Genomic DNA, 22654 nt, shown 5'->3' on the forward strand with positions numbered 1-22654 from the left:
TAAGTCAACATGTCCAAACATAAAACGTCATTCAAAATAGCCTTCACGGATGTGTGCTGCTGCTACCAAAAAAAAAAAGCCTTTTATTTAAAACAATTTAATTTCACAAGCATCATTTCAAACATCTAAAAGGAACGGAGAAAAAGTGAAGATGAAACATAATCTACTAAGTAACCTTGTTCAATATATTCACTACTTAAGATGGTGGACTATGTAATTGATGAACTCTTGACCCAAGAAAAAAAAGAAACAAAAGAATAGAAAAAGCCATCGCCCTTAGGCAATTAAGTAGTATTTTATATTACTGGTAGTAAATCATACAAAGATTTTGGCAGACCGAATACAAGAAGTACACAAACGGTGTACGTACTGGCACTCAGCTCCAAAAATAACAGATGTGAGAGATCTGGTAGCCAACCAGAACCTTGAGCAAAGGGTAGCATTCTGCTAGTTTGACAACTTGAGAAAGGATATACTGATCTATGACTTTTTGATCGATGCCTCTGCAATGACATGCTGGAGTTGTGTTCATAAGTTATGATCCCGAGTTTCCTGAAGTTGATGATAGAATGGCAGAGGAAGAGTACTGCAGAATTAGTTGGTCCATGCCTGGATCGTCTTGAATAACAATATTATGGCATTCCAGATCTTGTAGGGAGGCACCACCATTGAGAAACTGAGTCAGTTGCCACATGTTTGGCCTTGATTCAGGTGCAGCCTGTGAACAGAGCACGCCAAGCTTCAGCACAAGCTCTGCTTCCTCTACCATATAGCTATTCCCAAGCCTGTTGTCCATGGCGTCCAGTATTCGTCCACCCTTCCACAGAGAGTGGACTAACTCCACCAGAACCATCTCTCCATAGGGCCTCTCTGGCTCAATAGGCCTCCTTCCACAGGCCACCTCTAGGAGCAAGGCACCATATGAGTACACATCGGAGCTCGTCGTGAACTTGCAGGTGCGGGAAAGCTCCGGCGCCATGTACCCAAAACTCCCAACGATTTTGGTTGTCTTGGTGTTGGTCCCATGCTCATAGAGTCTAGAAAGCCCAAAATCACCCAACATGCCATTTAGATCACCATCCAACAATACATTACTCGCTTTAACATCCCCGTGCACAACCACTTGCTCCCACTCCTCATGCAGATACAGCTGAACAGAAGCAATTCCCTTGACAATCTTGAACCTTTGTTCCCAGCTCAGGCTTTTCCTTCTTATCCCAAAAATATGACTGTCCAGACTCCCGTTTGGCATGAATTCATAGACAAGGAGCAGTTCCTCGCCTCGTCTACACCAACCCTGCAACTGGACCAGGTTTCTGCGTCTCATCCTCCCCAAGCTTGATGCTTCTGCCACAAACTCCATTATCCCCTGCTTCGAACTATGTGATACTTTCTTCACTGCAACTTCCATTCCGCTCCTGAGCAGCACACCTTTGTAGACGCTGTCGAAACCCCCTTTCCCCAACTCCTCCTTGAAACCCTTGGTTACCCTGTAGAGTTCCTTGTACGGGAACCTATGTGGGTAGTCCAGCTCCCATTCCTCTACCTTCTCAGATGTGAGCTTCCTCTTCTTATGGGTCCAATAACAGATGCTCACTAATGCTACAGAAGGGTATAGGTACAGCTTTAAAGACTTCCCCAGAGGGGTACGATCCCGAGGAACAGAAGGAAGGCGTGAGAGGTCCAATTCTTGTGCTTTTCCTTCCATCGTGAAGCTCCAAGCCAAGATATAGTGCTTGCTGACTAGCTTTTGCGTACCAGAAGAGAAGCCAACGTACATGTGTTCAAGCAGAACAGGAGACAGGTCAATGGAATATGATATGAGTGAGTGGGTAGGCTTGAGTGGGTGCGACACTGGAGCTATGGTGACATTCAGCTGCTTCCCATTCCCGTCATATTCAATCCATGCTTGGATGGGCGTCCGGCTGTCCAGAAGCACCCTTTCTTTCTTGTCAAGCTCTGTATAATAAGCAGCAGATTCGGAGGTATTGGAGATCACACCATTGACGTCGATGCCCACATGGTTTCCATCTCTGTCATCCAAATCTAATTGTTGACTTGTGTCGAATTCAACTGCAAATATATGATTGTTTGGGTTTCCGTTGTTCGAATAGTTGACGAAGCCGAGGAAGGTGTTAAAGAAAGGGGGAAACCAGAGAAGCGATAAAACAGAGCATAACAGAGACATTTACGTGGTTCGACATTTAGCCTACATCCACGAGAGAAAAAGAGGCACTCTTCTACTTCATTCTTTGATGATTCTTTACAGCAGGCATTCAGTTCCTTATATAGTTTTTGGATACATGGGATTAAGATAGAAACAGTTTCACGAGAGATTTACGAGAATCCTTCAGCAAGATTGATTGCAAAAATCTTGGAGATGATTGATACATCAGGATATGTATCCTATCTCTTCCCAAAGATAACGGATCATGATCTTCTTTCTATGGAAGTTGCAGAATCCCTCCTTATCTCTATGCCACGAACAGTCTCCCCCTCAAGTTGGTGAGCAGATGTCGATCTGCCCCAACTTGTACACAATGTATGTATGACGATCTCTTCCAAGAGACTTGTAAAGATGTCGGCAAGTTGAAATTCACTTCTGACGTGAGGTGTTTGAATGGTTCCATCTTGTATTTTTTCTCTAATGAAGTGGCAATCAACTTCGATATGTTTAGTTCGTTCGTGAAAGACAGGATTTGCTCCAATGTAGATTGCTGCCATGTTGTCGCACATCAACTTCATAGAATCCTTTATTTCAATTTTCATATCTTTCAGTAATGCTTTTATCCATATCAACTCGCATGTGCATGACGCCATAGCCCTGTATTCTACCTCTGCACTCGATCGAGCCGCAACTGATTGTTTTTTTCTTTTCCAAGTTACTAGATTTCCTCCAACAAAAGTACAGAACCCTGACGTAGACTTTCGGTTATTCGGATCACCTGCCCAGTCGGCGTCACAGTATCCAATTATATCTATTTTCTGATCTCGTTTCAACAAGACCCCTTGTCCTGGCGTTCCTTTTAAGTACCTCAAGATTCTGTGAGCAGCTTCGACGTGTTTCGACGTCGGATTGTGCATAAATTGACTTATGAGACTGACAGCATAAGTGATATCTGGTCGAGTGACAGTCAAATATATGAGCTTCCCAACTAATTTTTGAAAACTTTGAATGTTTTCAATCTCTTCTCCTTCTTCTTTCTTCAATTTACAGTTCATTTCAAGAGGAGTGTCTGCAACCTTGGTGCCCAAGCACCCGGTTTCCTTTAAAAGGTCAAGGGTATATTTTCTTTGGCATATGAAAACTCCACGTTAGGAATGCGCCACTTCCATACCCAAGAAATACCGTAGGATCCCAAGATCTTTGATCTCAAATTGCTGATTGAGGTAAACTTTGACTTGCGCCATGAACTCATTGTCATCACCTGTCAATATGATGTCATCTACATATACAAGTAAAATAGTTATCTTTGAAGACCGGATAGCCACGAACATTGTATAGTCAGCATTGCTTCGCTTAAAACCAAGTTTAATCAATGCTTCACTTAGGCGAGAAAACCACGCTCGGGGGGATTGTTTAAGGCCATAAAGAGCCTTTTTTAGTTTGCACACATACCCTTTCTCATGTTTTATGCCTTGAGGAATTTTCATGTACACTTCTTCATTGAGTTCTCCATGAAGGAAGGCATTCTTGATGTCAAGTTGGGCTATTTTCCACCGCTTAATTGATGCTACTGACAGAAGAATCCTTATTGTATTCATCTTGGCGACTGGAGCAAAGGTTTCATTATAATCTATTCCCTCTGTTTGAGTGAAGCCTTTAGCAACAAGACGACCTTTGTATCGTTCGATGGTTCCATCACTGTGGTATTTTATCTTACATACTTACTTACATCCAACAACTTTCTTCCCTTTGGGTAGCGGAACTAAAAACCAAGTTTGGTTTTTCTTCAAAGCTGAAAGTTCTTCTTGCATAGCTGTCTGCCAGTTTGAACTTTTTCTTGCTTCCTCATAGTTTTTTGGTTCACAGTGGGAATAGGTATTGAGTACATATGACTTGTAGGGTTTAGATAAGGTATCAAGGGTAATGTAATCATCTATAGAGTGATTGTGTTGGGTTGATAAGTAGGTATAGAAATCTTTGAGTTTTGATGGTGGCCTAGGAGGACGGGTTGATCTTCTAAGGATTGGTTCAATCATTTGACTTGGTTCAATGGTTTGGTCTAGAGGGTTACTATCTTGGTTTTGATGGTTACTATCTTGGTTTTCTATAAAGGGCTGTGCACTTAAAGAGGAAGGTTCGCTAGGGTACTGGTTTTTGTTTTTTGTTTTGGTTTGGATAGTGGTATTTTGGAACACATCAACAAGAGGAAGAGATAGAGAAGCAGTAGTAGTACCAGCAGTAGGATCATCCATGGAACATTGAGTCTCCCCCTGACTCGGTGCCTCATAGAATGGTTCATTCTCAAAAAATTTTACATCCCGAGTCACAAAGAACTTTCTTGATCTTGGATCAAAACATTTATAACCCTTTTTTTTGCTTGAGTATCCAAGAAAGACACATTTCAAAGCACATTTTTCAAGTTTGTTCCGGAATCTCTCTTGTATGTGCACAAAAAATTTGCACCCAAAAATTCTTAAGTGCCTAATAGAAATCGTTTTTTGAATCAAAACTTCAAGAGGAACTTGATTTTCAATACTAGAACTTGGCACTCTATTAGCAATATAACATGCTGTATCTGCTGCTTCGGCCCAAAAACTCTTAGGGACGTTCATGTGGATCATAAGAGCACGAGCAATGGTAAGAAGTTGTCTATTTTTCCTTTTTGAAACTCCATTTTGTTGGGGAGTGCCAGAGCACGTAAGTTCTGGTTGTATTCCCTTTTTGTTCATAAAGTCTTCAAATTGTTGGTTCACATATTCCCCCCCCATTATCAGACCGGAGTTTCTTAATTTTTGCTCCATATTGAGTGTATACCAAATTGTAGTAACCTTGAAAAATCTTAACAACTTCACTTTTATTTCTAAGGAAAAAAATCCATGACATACGAGATTTATCTTCAATGAAAGACACATAGTACTTGTATCCCGTATATGATTCTATTGGGGCTGATCCCCACACGTCAGAGTGCACCAGTTCAAAGAAATCTGTGGATCGTTCAGTGGACGGTTGAAAAGGCAACCTAGTCGACTTTGAAAATTCGCAAGCATCACAAGAGTGTCCATCTGCGTTAATATTAGGAACCCGCATCTTCAAGTTCTTATCCGAAATATGCCCAAGTCGTGCATGCCACATTTGATATTCTTGCTTCCTCTTTTCGCTACGTGTATGTACGAAGAAACTTGCACCTGGAGTTTCCATTATGTATAGCCCATTATGCTCCCGTCCTCTACCAATCTCCTTCTTCATTACCAGATCCTGGAATATCACATTCTTGGGAGAGAAAATGGCCATACAGTTATAAGTCTTGGTCAGTTTGCTTACTGACATCAAACTAGTAGAGAGATTAGGCACATAAAGAACTGCAGATGATTTATTTTCAAAGAATGAAAATTTTCCAGTTCCATTAACATTGATATGTGATCCGTCGGCTGAGAAAACATGTTTTTTGTTCATATTATCTATAGCAGTCAACCTGGATGAATCATTAGTCATATGATCGGTTGCACCAGTATCAATGACCCAAATAGGATTGCTTGAATGAGTAAGAAAAGCAAGATTGTTACCTTCAGTGGAATTACCAACAGGCTGAGAAGAAACGAGATTTGTCTTAGAGAATTTTTGAAAAAATTTCTCTAAATCATCTTTTGTGACAAGATCTGCTTGGGAAGGTGACATTTTCTCCCTTACCGGTTTGCCGACGAGCTCCCAACATTTTTCTCGACGATGCCCAGTTTTCTTACAATACGTGCACTTGAGTCTACTGCGGTTTCGTTGGAAGTTGCTTTCATCGTTCTGGTTTTGTGAATCAGTCTTCCGAGTACTTGATTTAAACCGAGCAAGACACGCCATCTTTTCATGATTCTCTTCATATAACTCTGTTTTTGATGTGGGGTTCATGACCTTTCTTCTAGTATCCTCTCTTTGAATCGCTTGGCATACTTGATTAAAATTTGGTAAGGGCGTGGTCATCAGAATCTGGCTGCGAAGACTCTCATAATCAGGTCCTAGACCAACAAGCACTTTAAAAATTTTGTCTTCCTCAAAACGTTTTTGATAGATGTCTGCATCTGCAGTAGCCGGCCTATATTGGGCAAGTTCATCATATAAGCTGCGAAGTTTGTTTAAATACAAACTGGTTTGCTTGCTGTCTTTGGTGAGGTTGGCGATATCAAGCTGAAGTTGATACACTCGAGTAAGATTATTTTGCTCGCTATACATCTCCTTCAATGTATCCCATATTTCCTTTGCGGTTTCCTTATACAAAAATAGGCTGGAGATGTGAGGTTCCATGGAATTCATAAGCCACGCCATTACCATGTCATTTTCAGATTCCCAAACTTCATAGTTGGAATCGTTCTTTGGTGGAGGTGAGATTCTTCCAGTGATATATCCCACTTTACATCGTCCGCTTAGGAAGAGGCGAGCAGCTTTAGCCCAACTGAGATAATTTGTGTGGTTGAGGAGAATAGAGGTGATCTTGAGCGTCCCATGGCTTTGATCGTTTCCTCCTTTCAGATTGTTGGGGCTGCTGCAGCTGGTTTGATTGCTGAGAGTATCAGCCATGGTAAAATAAAATTGTAAAAAAAAACAATTTTATATCAGAAAGTGAAGCCGCTGTGACGACTGGTTTGAGGTCTGAGTCGACACCAGCGTCCGAGCAAGCTTCTTCCACCAGGATCAGGTATGTCCTCCTTCTTGTTCTGCTCTTTGCCGAGAAACAGAAACGGCGTCGTCAGCGAACAGTAGAGAATGATAGAAACGGATCACCGTCAGAAGCAAGGGAAGCAACTGACTAGTGATAAAGTCCAAAAAACCCCAAAAATTTGAGGAGGTGGTGGTGGAGATTCTTCGTCGGTTGTATCAGATAGCTTCCCAAAAAATTCAAAGATTCCTTCAGAGGTGTCCAAGGAATCTGAGATTGTATGGGAAATCAAACAAACTAGATAGACTCCTGCTTGACGACAGGAATCACCAAGGAAAAACGGCACCACAGGTTGCTCCGTCGGTGCCTTCTTCTGTCCTCCGGCAGCAGCTCAATCGTCCACCACTCTTGCAGGAATCAACTTCAAGAGCTCATATAAACCTGCTCTGATACCATGTTAAAGAAAGGGGGAAACCAGAGAAGCGATAAAACAGAGCATAACAGAGACATTTACGTGGTTCGGCATTTAGCCTACATCCACGAGAGAAAAGGAGGCACTCTTCTACTTCATTCTTTGATGATTCTTTACAGCAGGCATTCAGTTCCTTATATAGTTTTTGGATACATGGGATTAAGATAGAAACAGTTTCACGAGAGATTTACGAGAATCCTTCAGCAAGATTGATTGCAAAAATCTTGGAGATGATTGATACATCAGGATCTGTATCCTATCTCTTCCCAAAGATAACGGATCATGATCTTCTTTCTATGGAAGTTGCAGAATCCCTCCTTATCTCTATGCCACGAACAGAAGGGGCCTCCATAGGCACAGGAGAAGCTGGTGGAGGGTGCCAAGATGAAGGCGAAGCCATGACCACCTGGTTGCTGGGCCTTGGATACGATTTCGAAGACAAAATGTGTGCTGAACGATTGAGTTGTCGTAGCTGAAGGACCCTTTTTGAATTGGAGAATGGCCGGGTGGAACGCCTGTCCTGTGATGCCTGGAAGATCCGTGGTTTGTTGACCGTTTGTGAGTTGAAGAGCTCCCGTGCTGGTAACAGTTGCAAAGCCAGATAAGCTCAGGTCTGACGGTTGGAAGCCATTGAAGGAAAAGTTGCTATTGAGGGAAGTTGCAAGTGATATGCAGAAATGAGCAAGAAGAAAGAAGAGGAGAAACCATGGCAGATGAAGGGCCATGACAGAGAGAGGGTTGGAAATTGCGGAAGTCACAGCGTATATTTCCTCTGGTCGGCGACAGTGGGTGGCCCCTTATGTATGGACTGGAATTTATTTGTGGCAGGTCAATGGAATTACATTTCTTTTCCAAAACAGTCGCTATCTTGTGTGCATATTTTCATAAATATAAGCATAAATAATAGTTCCAGTTCTTACATGTCATAAAAACTTAATAATTTAATTTTCACATGATCTTTTATATTGACAAATTGATGCCTTTCCTATTTTTAATCTTTATACGAGATTGGCCCATGATCACTAATATATATTGTTTAAATTAAATGTATTGGGAAAGAATGCACTCTTCACTGTGGAATAAAAAGATATCTTAATAAATGTACCTCTATAGATGCACCATGGTATAACAGCTTTTTTGTTCTTTTCCAAAGAAGTAATGAATGATAAAATAAATAAAATAAATAAATTTCATTGGTTTTTTTTTTATAAAAATGCTATATTAGCCTAAAAAGATAAGTTATTCATAAGTTCAAAGCAAGTCACATATACAATTTCCAAGGTTAAACAATAAATTACAAACAAGAATATAATTTTACCGCCATTTTTATCTCAACAGAAATAAACTCAAAGTTGGTAATTATTTAATGTTATGAAAATTTGAGTTGAAAACGAAATTAAAAGATTGAAAAAAAAATATTTGAAATGGATTTTGACGAAAAACAGTGGTAGAAAAACTGTCTAATATTAAATTTTATGCATGCAACACATGTTTGCTGTTTCTTGTATTTTAAGTACGCTACCTCATGATTTTTTATTTATTATTTTTTGGATCGGTGCAAATTCAAATGCAAGAAAAAATCATAAACGCCAAAGTGGACAGTGCTTCATGTCGATTAGCTAATCCATAATATCTATATATATAATATTTGTCATCTTGATGCTATCAATTTGTTTAGAGTGGGTTTAATTTCATATTCATATTGTGATTAGCATGCTTTTGTTACTTATTTTACAAAATAGGGTCGACGGTTAACTTAAGACTAGCTTTCGATATATGACAACGCTATATGTTTTACGAAAACTTATGTGAATCTAGAAACGGTCAGGTACCATAAACTAAAGGAAATAATTTGAGTAATGAAAAGAGCGACAAAGACGGTATATGTTCTCATATTGAATATTTTTTGCAAAATATATTAGAGATTTAGCATACACGACAGCCCAAGGATATATGCAAGACAGATGGGATTGAATAATTAGTATATGAATTTTTTATGATTTTATTTTGTTCAATATTTAGGGCTAGCTATTGTGGTTTCCACAGTAGACCCCTAATCTCAAATCAACTCAACTCAATGATATTGAGTGGCATGGACAGGGGTGTGCATACACAAACATACAGTCAAGAAAAAGAGGTTGGGGTATTTTTTGATTTTTTTATTAAAAAATGTATATTTTAGATTTTTAGCTTTTTATAATCTCTTTTTTTCTAAAAGAACACATATTTACTTAGATAAGGGCATTTTGGTCATTTTAAAAAAGCCTGTGAACAATTTTTTTTGTATGCAAGGGTGTGCATATAGCCAATTTTGCTCTTCAATACCATCAGGGCAGCACCCTCCACGACGCCAAGTGAGGACATGGTTAATACATGCGACCCAAAGTTGGATGTGTAACCCATCAAATAAAATATTTGTAGGGTATTATTGGTACTTTATTTTACAACCAAAATGCTTCTGCAGTTAACCTAAACTAAGTAGAGAGTTTTGCAGAAGGATGAAGAAAATGATATATCTTATTTGAAAAATGTCGAACAAAAATGTTTTTGGAAAATTCACTTAATGTCACACAACGCTTCACAGTCAGCTTGAACTCGCTTGTCAAAACTTGACTTGAAATCAATTCATTATAAATGAGTCAAGCCTCGGATTTGAGTTGTAAGAATTTGACTCATTTAAACTCAACTCGACTCAACTATATAATGAATGCTGAAATGAAATGTAATGAGAGAATAATTAAACGAGTAGCAAATAAATAAGTGAACAAGTCAAAAAATGAGACAATTTAACAAAACGAGCTAAACAAGTTGACGTCGAGCTTGATTTGATACTGTCTTATTAAATTCGAGCATGTTCTATCGAGTTCGAGTTTTCTAGGTTCTGGCAAGCTCATCCTTGACTCAACTGGACCACACTTATTATGAAAATATAATTTCGAACCAGGGGTGGAGGGAGGGGGACCCGCTTAGGCCGTGGCCCCACCCCAGCTTATTAAAAAAATTTACATTACAAAAATTAAAAAATTTTAGTTGCATAATGTATTTTTTAGAATAAAGCTTACTTTGGCCCTACCTGAATAAGTTGGTTGATTTTTTTTTGCCCACCCTTATCGCTCCACGTTTGAAACTATAAATTGTGATAGCCCATTGTCCTTTTCTGTTTCTCTTCAACAGATAATGAAAGGTGAAGACTTCGAGGATTCATTACAACCCAAAAAGTAAGTCCAGTACCATTTTCCTGATTGTTTCTTCTTTCTCCGCTTAAACTAAGAAAAACATCATTGACTATATGAAATACCGCCCTATATATATACATGGTGGTCCATTTATTTAAGATAGATATTTGGTCCAGTTCAGGGAAACTGGAAGTAACGGTTTCCTATAGCCATTCGGTCAGAGCAAATCGTCCGCCAAGGGTCAAGTTGGTTCGGCCGTTCTCAAATTAAATATCTGCTAGTGACAGGCCCACAGCAATTAACTTCAGTTGTTTTCTTCATTGAATTCAGCCCCTTTTGCCATCGCCTTGATCAACGTGACCATGTCTATCAGCTACGTTTTCATTTACTTGATGAGATCGAGCTGTCGCAAAATATAGGCAAACTGTACATTTGAAAATATGGCTTCTTTGTGTTGATGTGTATATACGTTTGAATAATTATTTAATTGTTTTGAGATTTTGTAAAACCGGAGAACTTATTCGTACATTCAATTAATTAATTAGTTCCGGTTTTTTTCTCCGGGATTTGGATGAAAAGAAAAACAACGTCCAGTGGTGTTTTTCGGCACGTCCGCGCGATGGCTAAAAGATCTTTTTGGCCACGGCTCTCCATTATCATTTGTCAAATGTGGCCCAAAACGTTATTGCCTGTTCCCTTAGCCGGGTCAGCTGGCCGTTGTGGTGACTTATTTCACCAGTTTAATTAATTTGTACAAGGGCGAACCCAGAAATTTTTTTTATGAAAGGGTCAAATTAACGTTTTTAAATTTTGAAATAAGTGTTGAAATATTATTTTTTAAAATTTTTATATAAAATAAGTAAAACTTTCTAAAATTTACATATAAATGTTTTTTTTAATTAAAATGGGGCCAAGGCCCATGCTGTACATGCAACCGTGGTGATTGTACCGGTGCGAATCTGGTGCAATTTGTTGCTGGTTTATGTTTTTTTTTTCATAAAAGTAATATTGCATGAGGTATTTAGGAAATACTAGGTAACATATATATAAGATTTGAACTATATAAACACGTTCTGAGGGCTGCTCTTAATGAACCCGCATTAGGAACGATTTTCAGAAGATACATTTTTGGAAGAAAACGGAACTGTATTTAGTTATTTACTTTAACTAACGGTCACCCTTTACTTTTAGTTATAGTTTTTAGTCATTTTTACAAGTCTTCTTTGGCGTTGTACAAAATTGGAAGCATCTTCATAAAAAACAAATTCGCCAACTTAACCAGTTTGTTAATTTCCATCTAGTTTGCACTACCTAATTGCCCAAATGATTGTGAGATACATACATTTTTTGCTTTGGTTTTCAATCAGTTGATACCTATTCCTAGCTCCTTCACGGATATTTGATTATATTTTTAAGTATACTTTGTAAGATTTTTCTAGTTTTCTTTAATTAATTGTTCTTTGATGTTCAGTATGTATTCCTTGAGGGCAATGCTCAAATGGATAGGCTGGAATGCATTATGAGTATGTTCGTGGTCAGACCAATAGGAGTAGGGGCGGAGCCAAGAGTGGCTCGTACGAGTCCTCGACCCACCTCAATTTTTTTTTAAATTTACATATAAATTTTAAAAAATTTTACTTATTCTATATAAAAATGTTAAAAAATAATATTTCAGTGTATCAGAATTTAAAAACTTTAATTTGGCTTTTCTCATTAAAAAAATTTTTAGTTCTGTTCCTCAATAGAAGGCTATGTCTACCAAAAAGGAGGGTGAGTTTTTATATGTGAGTTGAAGTAAGTGGCGATCTTACCACTGGTGTGGACACAACTTTAGACCCTAAGGTAAGAAAAAGGAAGGGGGTTTTGGACACAGCTCAGGCCCATGGCCAAGCGGGAAAACACTTGCATATACAATAACTATACAAGTAAAAAGAAATTTTAAAAAAATGGGGTGAAGGACGGTGGATGTAAGAAAGTATAAATAAATAAAGAGCACCGTAACAAGTAGAAGGTAAAATATATAATTGTTAGTGGAAATTAAGTTCATATTGAGAATAATACAATTTTTAAAACATATAAAATGCAACGAGAAAATGTAACGTTAAAACAATGGGGGAAATGAGAAGCCGATATCTCTTCACTATTTAAGGCGGTGGACTAGGCGAACTCCCGAGCGAGTTTAGGGAATTAAAAATAGTATTATGTAAAGTGCTGTAATTCGATTATATATACACATTGTGGTAGGCGATACCTATACGTGGACTGGGAAATGGTATACGGTGACCAGATTAAAAAACAACTAAAATCAAGAGTTCTCTCAACGAAACCGGTCATGGGGAACCTCAAGCAGATTCTCCTATTCAGAACTTCAGAAAGCTTCACAACTTGATCAATGGCTTCAACTGATATCTCTGCAATGAGATGCCGGAGTTGTCTGCATAATTTATGAGCCCGAGTTTCCTGAGGTTGATAATATTGATACCTTCTCCGACGAAGGATACTGCAGCATCAGTTGGTCCCTGCCGGCATCTTCTTGAATAATCAAATCCTTGTATCTTAGATATTCTTGTAGGGAGACCTCGCCATTAAGAAGCTGAGTCAATTGCCCCATGGTTGGCCTTGATTCCGGTGCTGTCTGTGAACAGAGCACGCCGAGCTTCAGAATAAGTTCTGCTTCATTCACCACGTAGTTATTCCCCAGCCTCTTGTCCATGGCGTCCAGTATTCGCCCACCCTTCCACAGCGAACGAACTAAATGCACCAGAACAACCTCCTCAGGGGGGCGCTCTGGTTCAATGGGCCTCCTTCCACAGGCCACCTCCAGGAGAAGGACACCATAAGAGTAGACATCGGAGCTCGTTGTGGACTTGCTGGTGCGGGAGAGCTCCGGCGCCATGTAACCGAAACTCCCGACTATGTGGGTGGTCTTGGGATTGGTCCCATGATCATAGAGTCTGGCGAGCCCAAAATCACCCAACCTGCCGTTGAGATCACCATCCAACAACACATTACTTGCTTTAACATCTCTGTGCACGACGACTTGCTCCCACTCTTCATGAAGATACAGCAGGCCGGAAGCAATTCCCTTTACAATATTGAATCTCTGCTCCCAACCGAGGCTGCTCCGTTTCATCTCAAAAAGATGGCTATCCAGACTCCCGTTTGGCATGAATTCATAGACGAGGAGCAGCTGTTCACCTCTTCTACACCAACCCTGCAATTGGACCAGGTTTCTGTGCCTCATCCTCCCCAAGCTGGATACTTCTGCTACAAACTCCCTCATCCCCTGCTTTGAATCATGTGATACTCTCTTGACTGCAACCTCCATTCTGCTTCTGGGCAGCACACCTTTGTAGACAACGCCAAAACCTCCTCTCCCCAACTCCTGCTTGAAACAGTTGGTTCCCCTGTAGAGTTCCCTGTACGGGAACCTATGTGGGTAGTCCATCTCCCATCCTTCTATCTTCTCAGACGTCAGCTTCCTCTTCCTTCTGATCAAATAAGAAATGATAACTGTGATGATGAGCAACAACAGAGCCCCTAATGCTACAAAAACTGACAAGAACAACTTAAATGACTTCCACAGAGGAGTACGATCCCGAGGAATAGAGGGAAGGCTTAGGAGATCCAGTTCTGGTAATTCTCCGTCCATCGCGAAGCTCCATGCCAAGATATAGTGCTTGCTTGCTAGAGCTTGCGTACCAGAAGAGAAGCCAACATACATATGTTCGTTCAAAACAGGAGATAGATCGATGTGATATGATATGAGGGAGCGGTTAGGTTTGAGTGGGTGTGACAATGGAGCTATGGTGGCATTCAGCTGCTTCTCGTTGCCATCGTACTCAATCCATGCTTGAATGCGCGTCCGGCTGTCCAGAACCACATTTTCTTTCCGGCCAAGCTCCGTATAGTAAGCAGCAGGAGCAGAGGCATTGGATATCACACTGTTAACGTCGACGCCCACATGGTTTGCATCTATATCCTTCAAAGTTGCTTGTTGAACGGTGTCGAATTCAACTGCAAATATATGATTGCTTTGGTTTCTGTCGTTCCCCTGGTTGAAGAGGCCGAGATAGCGGTCTCCAATGGCTCCGGAGAAGTTGGTGGAGGGCGCCACGACGAAGGCGAAGCCATGGCCACCTGACTCCTGGAGCTCCGATACGATTTCGAACACGAAACGAGTACTGAACGATTGAGTTGTCTTAGCATTCTCAGAGTTTTTGAATTGCAGAATAGTTGGGTAAAATGCGTGGCCGCTTCTGCCTGGATCATCCCTCATAAGCTGACCGTCAGTTAGGCGAAGGGCCCCGGTTTTGATTACAGTTGCAGAGCCAGACAGACTCAGATCTGACGGGCGGAAGCGATTGAAATGAAAGGTGCTATTGGTGGAAGTTGCAGGTGAGCTGCAGATATGAGCAAGAAGATGAAGGAAGAAGAGGAGAAACCTTGAGTTATGAAGTGCCATGATACAGAAGATAGCTGAAGATCACATAAATATTCACAAGGGATTCGTCCTCACCATTTGGTGTCAAGGGAGCTCCCTTTATGTATGGATAGGAAGGGACTAAGGACGAATGGCTGGAATTTATAATTCTTGCTGGCTATTAGAATCTCAATGTTGGATTTTAAATGAACCAACAAAAGGGTTACCTTGGAAAGGAATAAAAACTAAAAAGAAGATCAAATAAAATCTTTATTTGCTCTCAATTCAAGGATATGCAGATGCAGCGAAATGGAAAAATTACTGTGGAACATTTAACAACAACATAATTTTTAAATCTTGCATGTACCAAGATACACACCATTAATTTCTTTTCACTTTTCTTGAATATTTCCACAAGAGGCTAATTAACAATGTGGTTTTCAAATGATTTTGGATAATTTATTTAAGAAATGATTATCCTAGTGTTTTTTTTATAATCTTCTTACCAATTAGCCCAGAATGAGCAATTCGTATTATATAAAATATTGTATGAATTGGGAAGGAACACGCCCATATTTTTTGTGAAGACGTAAAAAGGATTAGGAAAAGTACCGTGAAACGAAGGTTAATTTCCTGTACCGGTTCGTCAATGGAAATAGATAGTCAAGTTGGTGGGCCGTTCTTAAATTAATTATGGCCCTGGTGAGGAAGCTGGTGGTGACAGCAATTAACGCCGTTTGAATTATTCTTGTTATATGGAGTTGTTTTCCTCATTAAATTGGAGACCCTTTTTGTCATCACCTCCCTCGACTCCAAGCCTATTGTCAGTTATTCCATAAGTTCTACTTCTAGCTATTGCAAAGTGTCGGCAAACTCATGTTCTGAAATGGTCTGTTCATTTGGATATATAATAAGAATATTTGGACGAATGATTAATTTTTTTGTCACATGTTTTAAAGCTATTGGAAAACTTTTAATTTGCACATCCATTCAACTATAGTCCTCTCTCTCTTTCTCTCTCTTTATATATTTATCCACACCGAAAATGTCGGGGTGGGGCAACAAAGGGATGTCAATATATTGGATATGAGTCGTGTTTCCAACCGAACCACCTCTATTGAACAATTTCAGTGCATGCATGCCACCATGCTCTTCTCCATCTTAACCAGCAGCAACTCCATGCAAACAAGTCCTAGAAATGCAACACATTAGCAAATCATATGTTCTTCATTAATAGGGATACCAATGGATCAAGGGATACCAATGGATGAGATTTGAATAAGATATATTCGTATCTATTTTTTTTTAAATATTCATATACTAGCTCATATTCGAATTCCGATTTAAATACGAATGATGACAAGTCATATCCAAATAAAAAATGGAACTTCACGATATGAATCTATATAATTTTTTAATTCATTTAACTCGTTAACTCTTACAACTCGAGCTTGATTTGTTTGACATTTCAAATATACATTTAAACTCAAAACTTTACTTGTTTATAAACAAGTTGACCCCAAGTCGAGTTGTTTCAAGCCACTTCAAGTTGAATCCAAGGTTGGCTTGACTTGTTGTGTAGTGTTAACTACCCCTGTACAATAATGTAAGCCTGCATTTCTTTCTTTCCACAAGTTCTAGACTGTTAAGAGACATAGACCTACGTTTCTTCACCAAAAAAGTGTGTGTAACTTCCGCTTCCACCACCGCTTTATCCTTTCTTTCAAGAAGAACGTGTTGGTACGGACATTAATATTGAGCATCCGACCCACAAATCAGCCATTAAGGGTGGCAATGAACCGGGTACTTGATGGATAGTTGGGTACCAGCCCGTGATGAGTAGGTCTTTGGCACGTTATTTGACACATGGACTGGCCAGACAAAATAAAAGGCTGGACCTACCCTGTAATTTAAAAAAACCACCAGGCGAGGCTGGCCATAGTCCGGCATTGATGATCCGATTTGGCCTGATAGCTAAGCGGATGGGCTTGGGCCATTGGCAAGAGCTTCCGGTCAGCCCTAGGCCAACCTGGCCCGGCCTGATGTCGAGCCTTACACCGGGTTCTGCCAAGCTACATTTTCAGCAACACATGGTCAACTGGGCATCTAGCCGTTCGCCAGTAATACCCCACAGGTCTGTATTCTATCCATAGTTGGTAGCTTCTTTTAGAACATGCCTATCAAAAATGGGTCTTTCTGGTCTCTCTTCCTCCTATATGATTGTAAATGTCATTACGTTTGAGAAGCTTCAGCTTCTCCATGCAAAGAGGCAGCCCAAGCTATCCCTCTGAAACTAGTGACGCTTGGATCTTAATTCCTACCAAGGAATTTACAGGACAGCCGGCGACACCCGAGATGACAGTTACCGACTGGACGCCCATGGCACCGTTGGGTTGCAGCGGAGGAAGCCGTCACCTCCACTGTACCGCACACAACGCGTCGGGGAGCACGATTTTTTTTTTTTTTAAGCGTCCAGTCGATTTTGGTGCTCCATGATGAGTCTGCCGCTCGACAGTGAGTATTGAGTATTGTGTAGTGCTCACTCATTATTTTATATATATAAAAAACTGGTAAAATCCAAATTAATAGGTAGAGAGAGAGAGAGAGAGAATTTGGTAAAACCAGAACATTTGGGTAATAGACGAAAATCGGGCTTATTGAAATTAATTATTAAAATATTTCTTTTTGAAATCTATCCTTGTAGATATAATATTTGAGAGTGATTTGATGAGAAATATATATTAAATTAGTTGTTTTTTTACTTAAACTATGTTTTTTTAACAATAAAAAAATAAACAGCTCTTATAAGATCAAAATTTTGGTAGTATAAAGAACAATTTGTTTTTTTTACAAAAAATGACTTAATTAAAGAAAGATTTATATGAAATTAGTGTTTATAAATACATTAGAAGGTTTATATTTTGTTTAAAACACTTTTTAACATGAAGTTAAGAGGTCTGGCTTTTATCCTTACGCAAGTGGTCTGGTGCCAAGCAATCACTATATATATATATATATATATATATATATGTGTGTGTATATTTGTGTGAAAATTATGTCGTACATTAACTTTAAGCACTCATGCCTAGTGTTTCCCTTTCTATGCTTACCATTCTTTCGTCATTTGTTTTATGAAAAACATGCAAACAAATCATAAACATGGACCAAAAAAAGAATGCTCCATTTTAGATCCATATTTCTTAATTTTGATGGTGTAGGTTTGATTAAATTATGTCCTTTGTTAATTTTGTACTTTGTGATATATAATTGTGTTTTCGTCATTTCATTAGCCTTTACAAATGAAAGGATCCTACGTTTATTGAAGACTTAAAAATATATATAACCTTCAGCATGTTGCATTATTGTTCACCATTCACGTTTCCATAATTTCAACATGCCCCGGAGAGCGATAGGATTCCGGATGTATGTGATCAGCTTCTTAGTTGAACATATGTCCAACTGGCCCCGCTTTTTTCCATTGGGTTTTGGTTTGAATTTTAAAACCTGACAGCCAGAATAATGCTGGCGGATAGGTATAACTTAAGCACAGAAGAATTTGGATCCGGGTGAGCCTTATACCAAATATACCAAAAATTCTGTCTGGATCTGTTTCTAATTTGGATTTCAGATTCTGGCGGATGCTGTATTAAAGTACCATATAACTTATTTGCCATGTTCAAGGAGTTCCAACAATATGTGGTCAGCTTGATTTCTATGGTCAAATATATTCTTATTATGTGGTCAGCTTGATTTCTATGGGTACTACTTTCTTAGACTGCAAATCATATCACCGCTGCGACCTGAAGAATAACCATCCAAAATATCTCAATGAAGATATCAATTGATTTTTACCACTCGCTTTAGATTTCTGTATTATTAATTGAAGAAAGCGCGACAATTATTTTTTTTTTTCATGGGGACTGGTTTTTTTTCACCACCCTGAAGAGAGGCAACTTCCTTTCACTTGTGCCCATCACCTCTAGGGTTTAGAGAGCTTGTGTTAGGATCGTGACAACGACCACAGGATTTGAACCTCAAACCCCTTTAAGGTGGACCACCTTCCCACTCAATGCACTATAACCCATGGAAAAAGCACAATAATTCAATACTAGAAAAGCCCACACAAGTTTTGGTGCAATATTTTTTATGCACTTAATATTTTTTATGCAAGTTTTGGTCAAATATATTCAACTCACTCTCTGCCAACTAACTAGACTCCTCCAACCTTAGTACGTTTTCCCTAATTTCTCACCTGCTCTTTCTCTCTCATCCATCATTTTCCTCGTGGGGTACTCGCATTAGTATGGGACATTTAAATCTCAACAATTATATTAAAACAAACCCAATAACTGTACTGAACATTGTATTAAGGGAGGGAAAGGATGATTTTCAATAGCCTCGATATATCAACTTTTTTGTCATTAAAAAACATAGAAAAAGGTGCAGTCAGTTGCTGCTTCACCATAGTTTTTGGCGACAGAGTACATCTATTAGGCAGATTTTAACAACACAAAATTAAACAAAAAAAAACCATTCTGCCATAAAAATACACGGTTGATTTCAGTTTTCCTAAATAGATCTGACAGTCCAATGTTGGTCCAGTCCTTTAACATGTGACTCATAAGTCTAACTGTTGGCGTAGTGGCTGGTGCTAGCAACCAACCACATGCACATATTTAAGCAAAGTATGGGTGCTTGTCTATTAGAGAGCTGGGAGAGAAACGAAACTTGTGCATATGCAGCGTTGCTGGTCATAGAAGTCTGTCATTTTTTATGATCTTAGCGCTTGTAATCAATAAAACAATGGCTGGTGCTTGACCTTTTCAAAAGTGATAAATGCTATGAGGGACCATAGATGGCTCAAAGAAAGAGAAAGATAGGAACCCTGTCCATATTGTGCTAGCGTCGGTGGTCCTAAATAGCCAAACTTTTTTTTGTGGCTAGTAGACCAAAGGTGGTCGCGATACGTAGGCCGTTTTCAATCGTAGGTCCCAACAAGGGGAACAAATGCCATCAAGGACGAAAGCTGCCGCGATCGGTGTTTCTCGGTTACCCCCTGTGATGAAATATCGGACACACTTGAAAAACAAAAATAAAAGATATTTATAAAAGAAGAAGACATGAAATTATTGACCACAAAAGCAACTATATGTCCTTCAAAAGTATACGAATACCCTTCCTTAATACAAAGATAACTACTTTACCTTTGTTTCATTGACATACTAGTAAAATGCCCATTATTTGCATTCATCAAACTAAAAATATCCATGTGATTTGCCAAACATGTGTTTGACAGTCACCCATATGGATATACGTTGTACGTCAAGTAACCCAAACTAAAATTTCAGGAAAATAACAAAATTATTAGCAACCACAATTTACTAATAAGTTCATGTATTGGCTACCAAAATTTCTTGAAATAGAACCAAACTTTTTTACTAGCAACCACAATCTATTAACAAGTTCACATCTGATGGTATCTCTTATTGACGTGCAAAGCTCGCTCTTGGCAACGGCCAATACCTTCGCCCATAGCCCACTTCGAAGCCAATAAGGTTAGTGGCAGCCATTGCCACTTGTTACGTGTTCAAATGGTTTTTTGTGCAGTCCAGAAATTTTTGGATGTGGGACACTAGTACATAGTATATGAAGAATATTTTTAACTTAAATTAGATATTACTTTTAAAATAAAAAAATAATTATATTTATGAACAAACCATAGTCGCAAACAACTTTTTGGAGTTCTAAACAGCGACGTTTTTCTTGGGTATAGTATGGTGAGCTTGAAAAAAAAATCGAGAAAAAAATGGGAAAAAATTAAAAAAACTAAGAATAGAAAAAATAAAATAAGTGAAAAACTAGTAAGACAAACATCAAAAGATAGGTAGATTTGAAACAAATAAAAAAATAAAAAATGTTTGGCATTAAGAAAAAGAAAAAAATATGCAATTTTTTTGTTTTAAACATTTTAAAGAAAAATGCATTTCTTTTAGTTTTAAACGGTAATTTAATTTATCACATTTTTTCGCATTTTTTTAAAAGCACATTTTTTGTGACAGTAGAACAAACTTACCGTTGAACCCGACGTGCAAATCAAATCATTATAGTGATGGACAAAAAATCAATAAAAGAAGAAATGGTATCTTTAAGGTGCCAATGTTATTCTCAATGTTAACAGGAAGATAGACACACACGTACTTTCTTCACACATCCCATTTAAATGAGAAAATTAAGACTGACCACTAGAGATTATATTTAACACCGTCTAATTACTTTCGACATAAACAAAATCATAAGGGGCAAACTGAGACTCCAAAATCAGCCATCAAAAGAGGTAAAGTTAAATCCTCAAAACAGCATCAAACAGCCTAATTGTCTAAGCAGAAATGTCCAAATCAAACTTATCATATGAACTACAAAGAAGAAGAAGAAGAAGAAGAAGAAGAAGAGGAAGAGAGCAACTTACTGTGCAAGTGAGCACCCATGAAACATCAGCCAGCCAATGCCCTTTGGCCCTTGTGGCCTCATCAGTCATGCCATGGTTAGTTGATTTCACTGCCCAGTGTCCACAAACCCCAAAATTAGTAATCAAAAAGGGCAAATTGAAACCCCCAAAACAGAAAGTTTAAATAGAAACGTCCAAATCCCACAAATCAAACTAATCATATGAACAATAACAATAAGAATAATCACAAGAAGAAGAAGAGAGAGAGAAAGAGCCTTACTGAGCATCCATCGCCCATTGCCCTTTGGCCCTTGGTGCCTCGTTGGTTCGTCCGTGACTTCCCTGATTTCACTACTAACTGCCCAGTGCCCACACATAGCTCCACTACTGCTTTCTAGAGAGCACCAACCATTGCCAATGAAATCAGTGGCATTTTAGCAACATCAGCTGGAAATTTATAAATGGGCCAAAGTGAGATATATATATATATATATATATATATATATATATATATATATATATATGTGAATGATGACACTAGCTATTTAGAGTCATCGCAAAGCTGTCTATCTATCTAAAGTATATGGATAGTTGACAGAAAATCAAATGCAAAAAAAGTGTAAACTCATATACGATGACAAAAATACTACCCATAACTTTTTTCCTTGTTTTTCTCTCAACCATCCATCATGTTAAAGGGGACGGTCCTGGTTACATGGTTGGGTGACTCTGAAAAACCAGTCACCATTCAGTTTTCCTATATATATATATATATATATATATATACTGTCGCAGCATAAATTTTCAAAACGCACTCTGAGAATAGGCACTAGGCAGTTCCCAAAAAAAATCTGCTATGTAATGAAAATTGTTGCTCATATTTTACTTTGTCTCTATTGCAGCACTCGACAGTCTCCAGCCATGAATCTGCTCAATAATAGATATATAATCAGGTCAGTTAAACTACTAGCACTCTGTAATAATATTATTCTTATAGTGATTAGTTTCAATCAACAAAACCAATACGATTCTTATGAAAACCAATAAATTCTCTGGTGAAAGCTAACACGATGAAAAATCCAAGACTGTATGAAGTAAATAGAATAGTTACAAGAGATCAAATACTTGTTGAGAGCCTATCGGCAACAAACTTTTGAGGGTCCAACTAAGCCAAGTATTTTGTTTATTCATCTGCCTTAAAAACACATACGTAGAATACAAAATTTATATATGTATGATTAACTTTCTTCAATTTATGTGCCTGGTTATTACGTTTCACTGCATTAGCAAATTCTAAAGGATAGTTATATTTATGTGAATCATATGCAT

At 38.6% G+C, this 22654-nt stretch overlaps 2 protein-coding genes and 1 pseudogene across 2 annotated transcripts; all 3 read right to left on the bottom strand.

The window, feature by feature from the left end:
- Positions 1-320: 320 nt before the first annotated feature.
- Positions 321-8045, bottom strand: LOC116257230 (L-type lectin-domain containing receptor kinase SIT2-like; annotated as a pseudogene).
- LOC116257354 (uncharacterized) lies at positions 4997-7640 on the bottom strand. The gene is made up of 2 exons (XM_031633995.2): positions 5731-7640; positions 4997-5437 (listed from the first exon to the last, which is right to left on the bottom strand). The coding sequence occupies exons 1-2, from the start codon at positions 6728-6730 to the stop codon at positions 5394-5396; spliced, it is 1044 nt and encodes a 347-aa protein (XP_031489855.1). The 5' UTR covers positions 6731-7640; the 3' UTR covers positions 4997-5393.
- Positions 8046-12597: 4552 nt separating the features above from the next.
- Positions 12598-15035, bottom strand: LOC116257332 (L-type lectin-domain containing receptor kinase SIT2-like). The gene is made up of 2 exons (XM_031633955.2): positions 14977-15035; positions 12598-14860 (listed from the first exon to the last, which is right to left on the bottom strand). Exon 2 carries the CDS (start codon positions 14734-14736, stop codon positions 12901-12903), a length of 1836 nt encoding a protein of 611 aa, XP_031489815.1. The 5' UTR covers positions 14737-14860; positions 14977-15035; the 3' UTR covers positions 12598-12900.
- Positions 15036-22654: the final 7619 nt, after the last annotated feature.

The sequence above is a fragment of the Nymphaea colorata genome, chromosome 7 (genome assembly GCF_008831285.2).
Source record: "Nymphaea colorata isolate Beijing-Zhang1983 chromosome 7, ASM883128v2, whole genome shotgun sequence".
Lineage (NCBI taxonomy): Eukaryota > Viridiplantae > Streptophyta > Magnoliopsida > Nymphaeales > Nymphaeaceae > Nymphaea > Nymphaea colorata.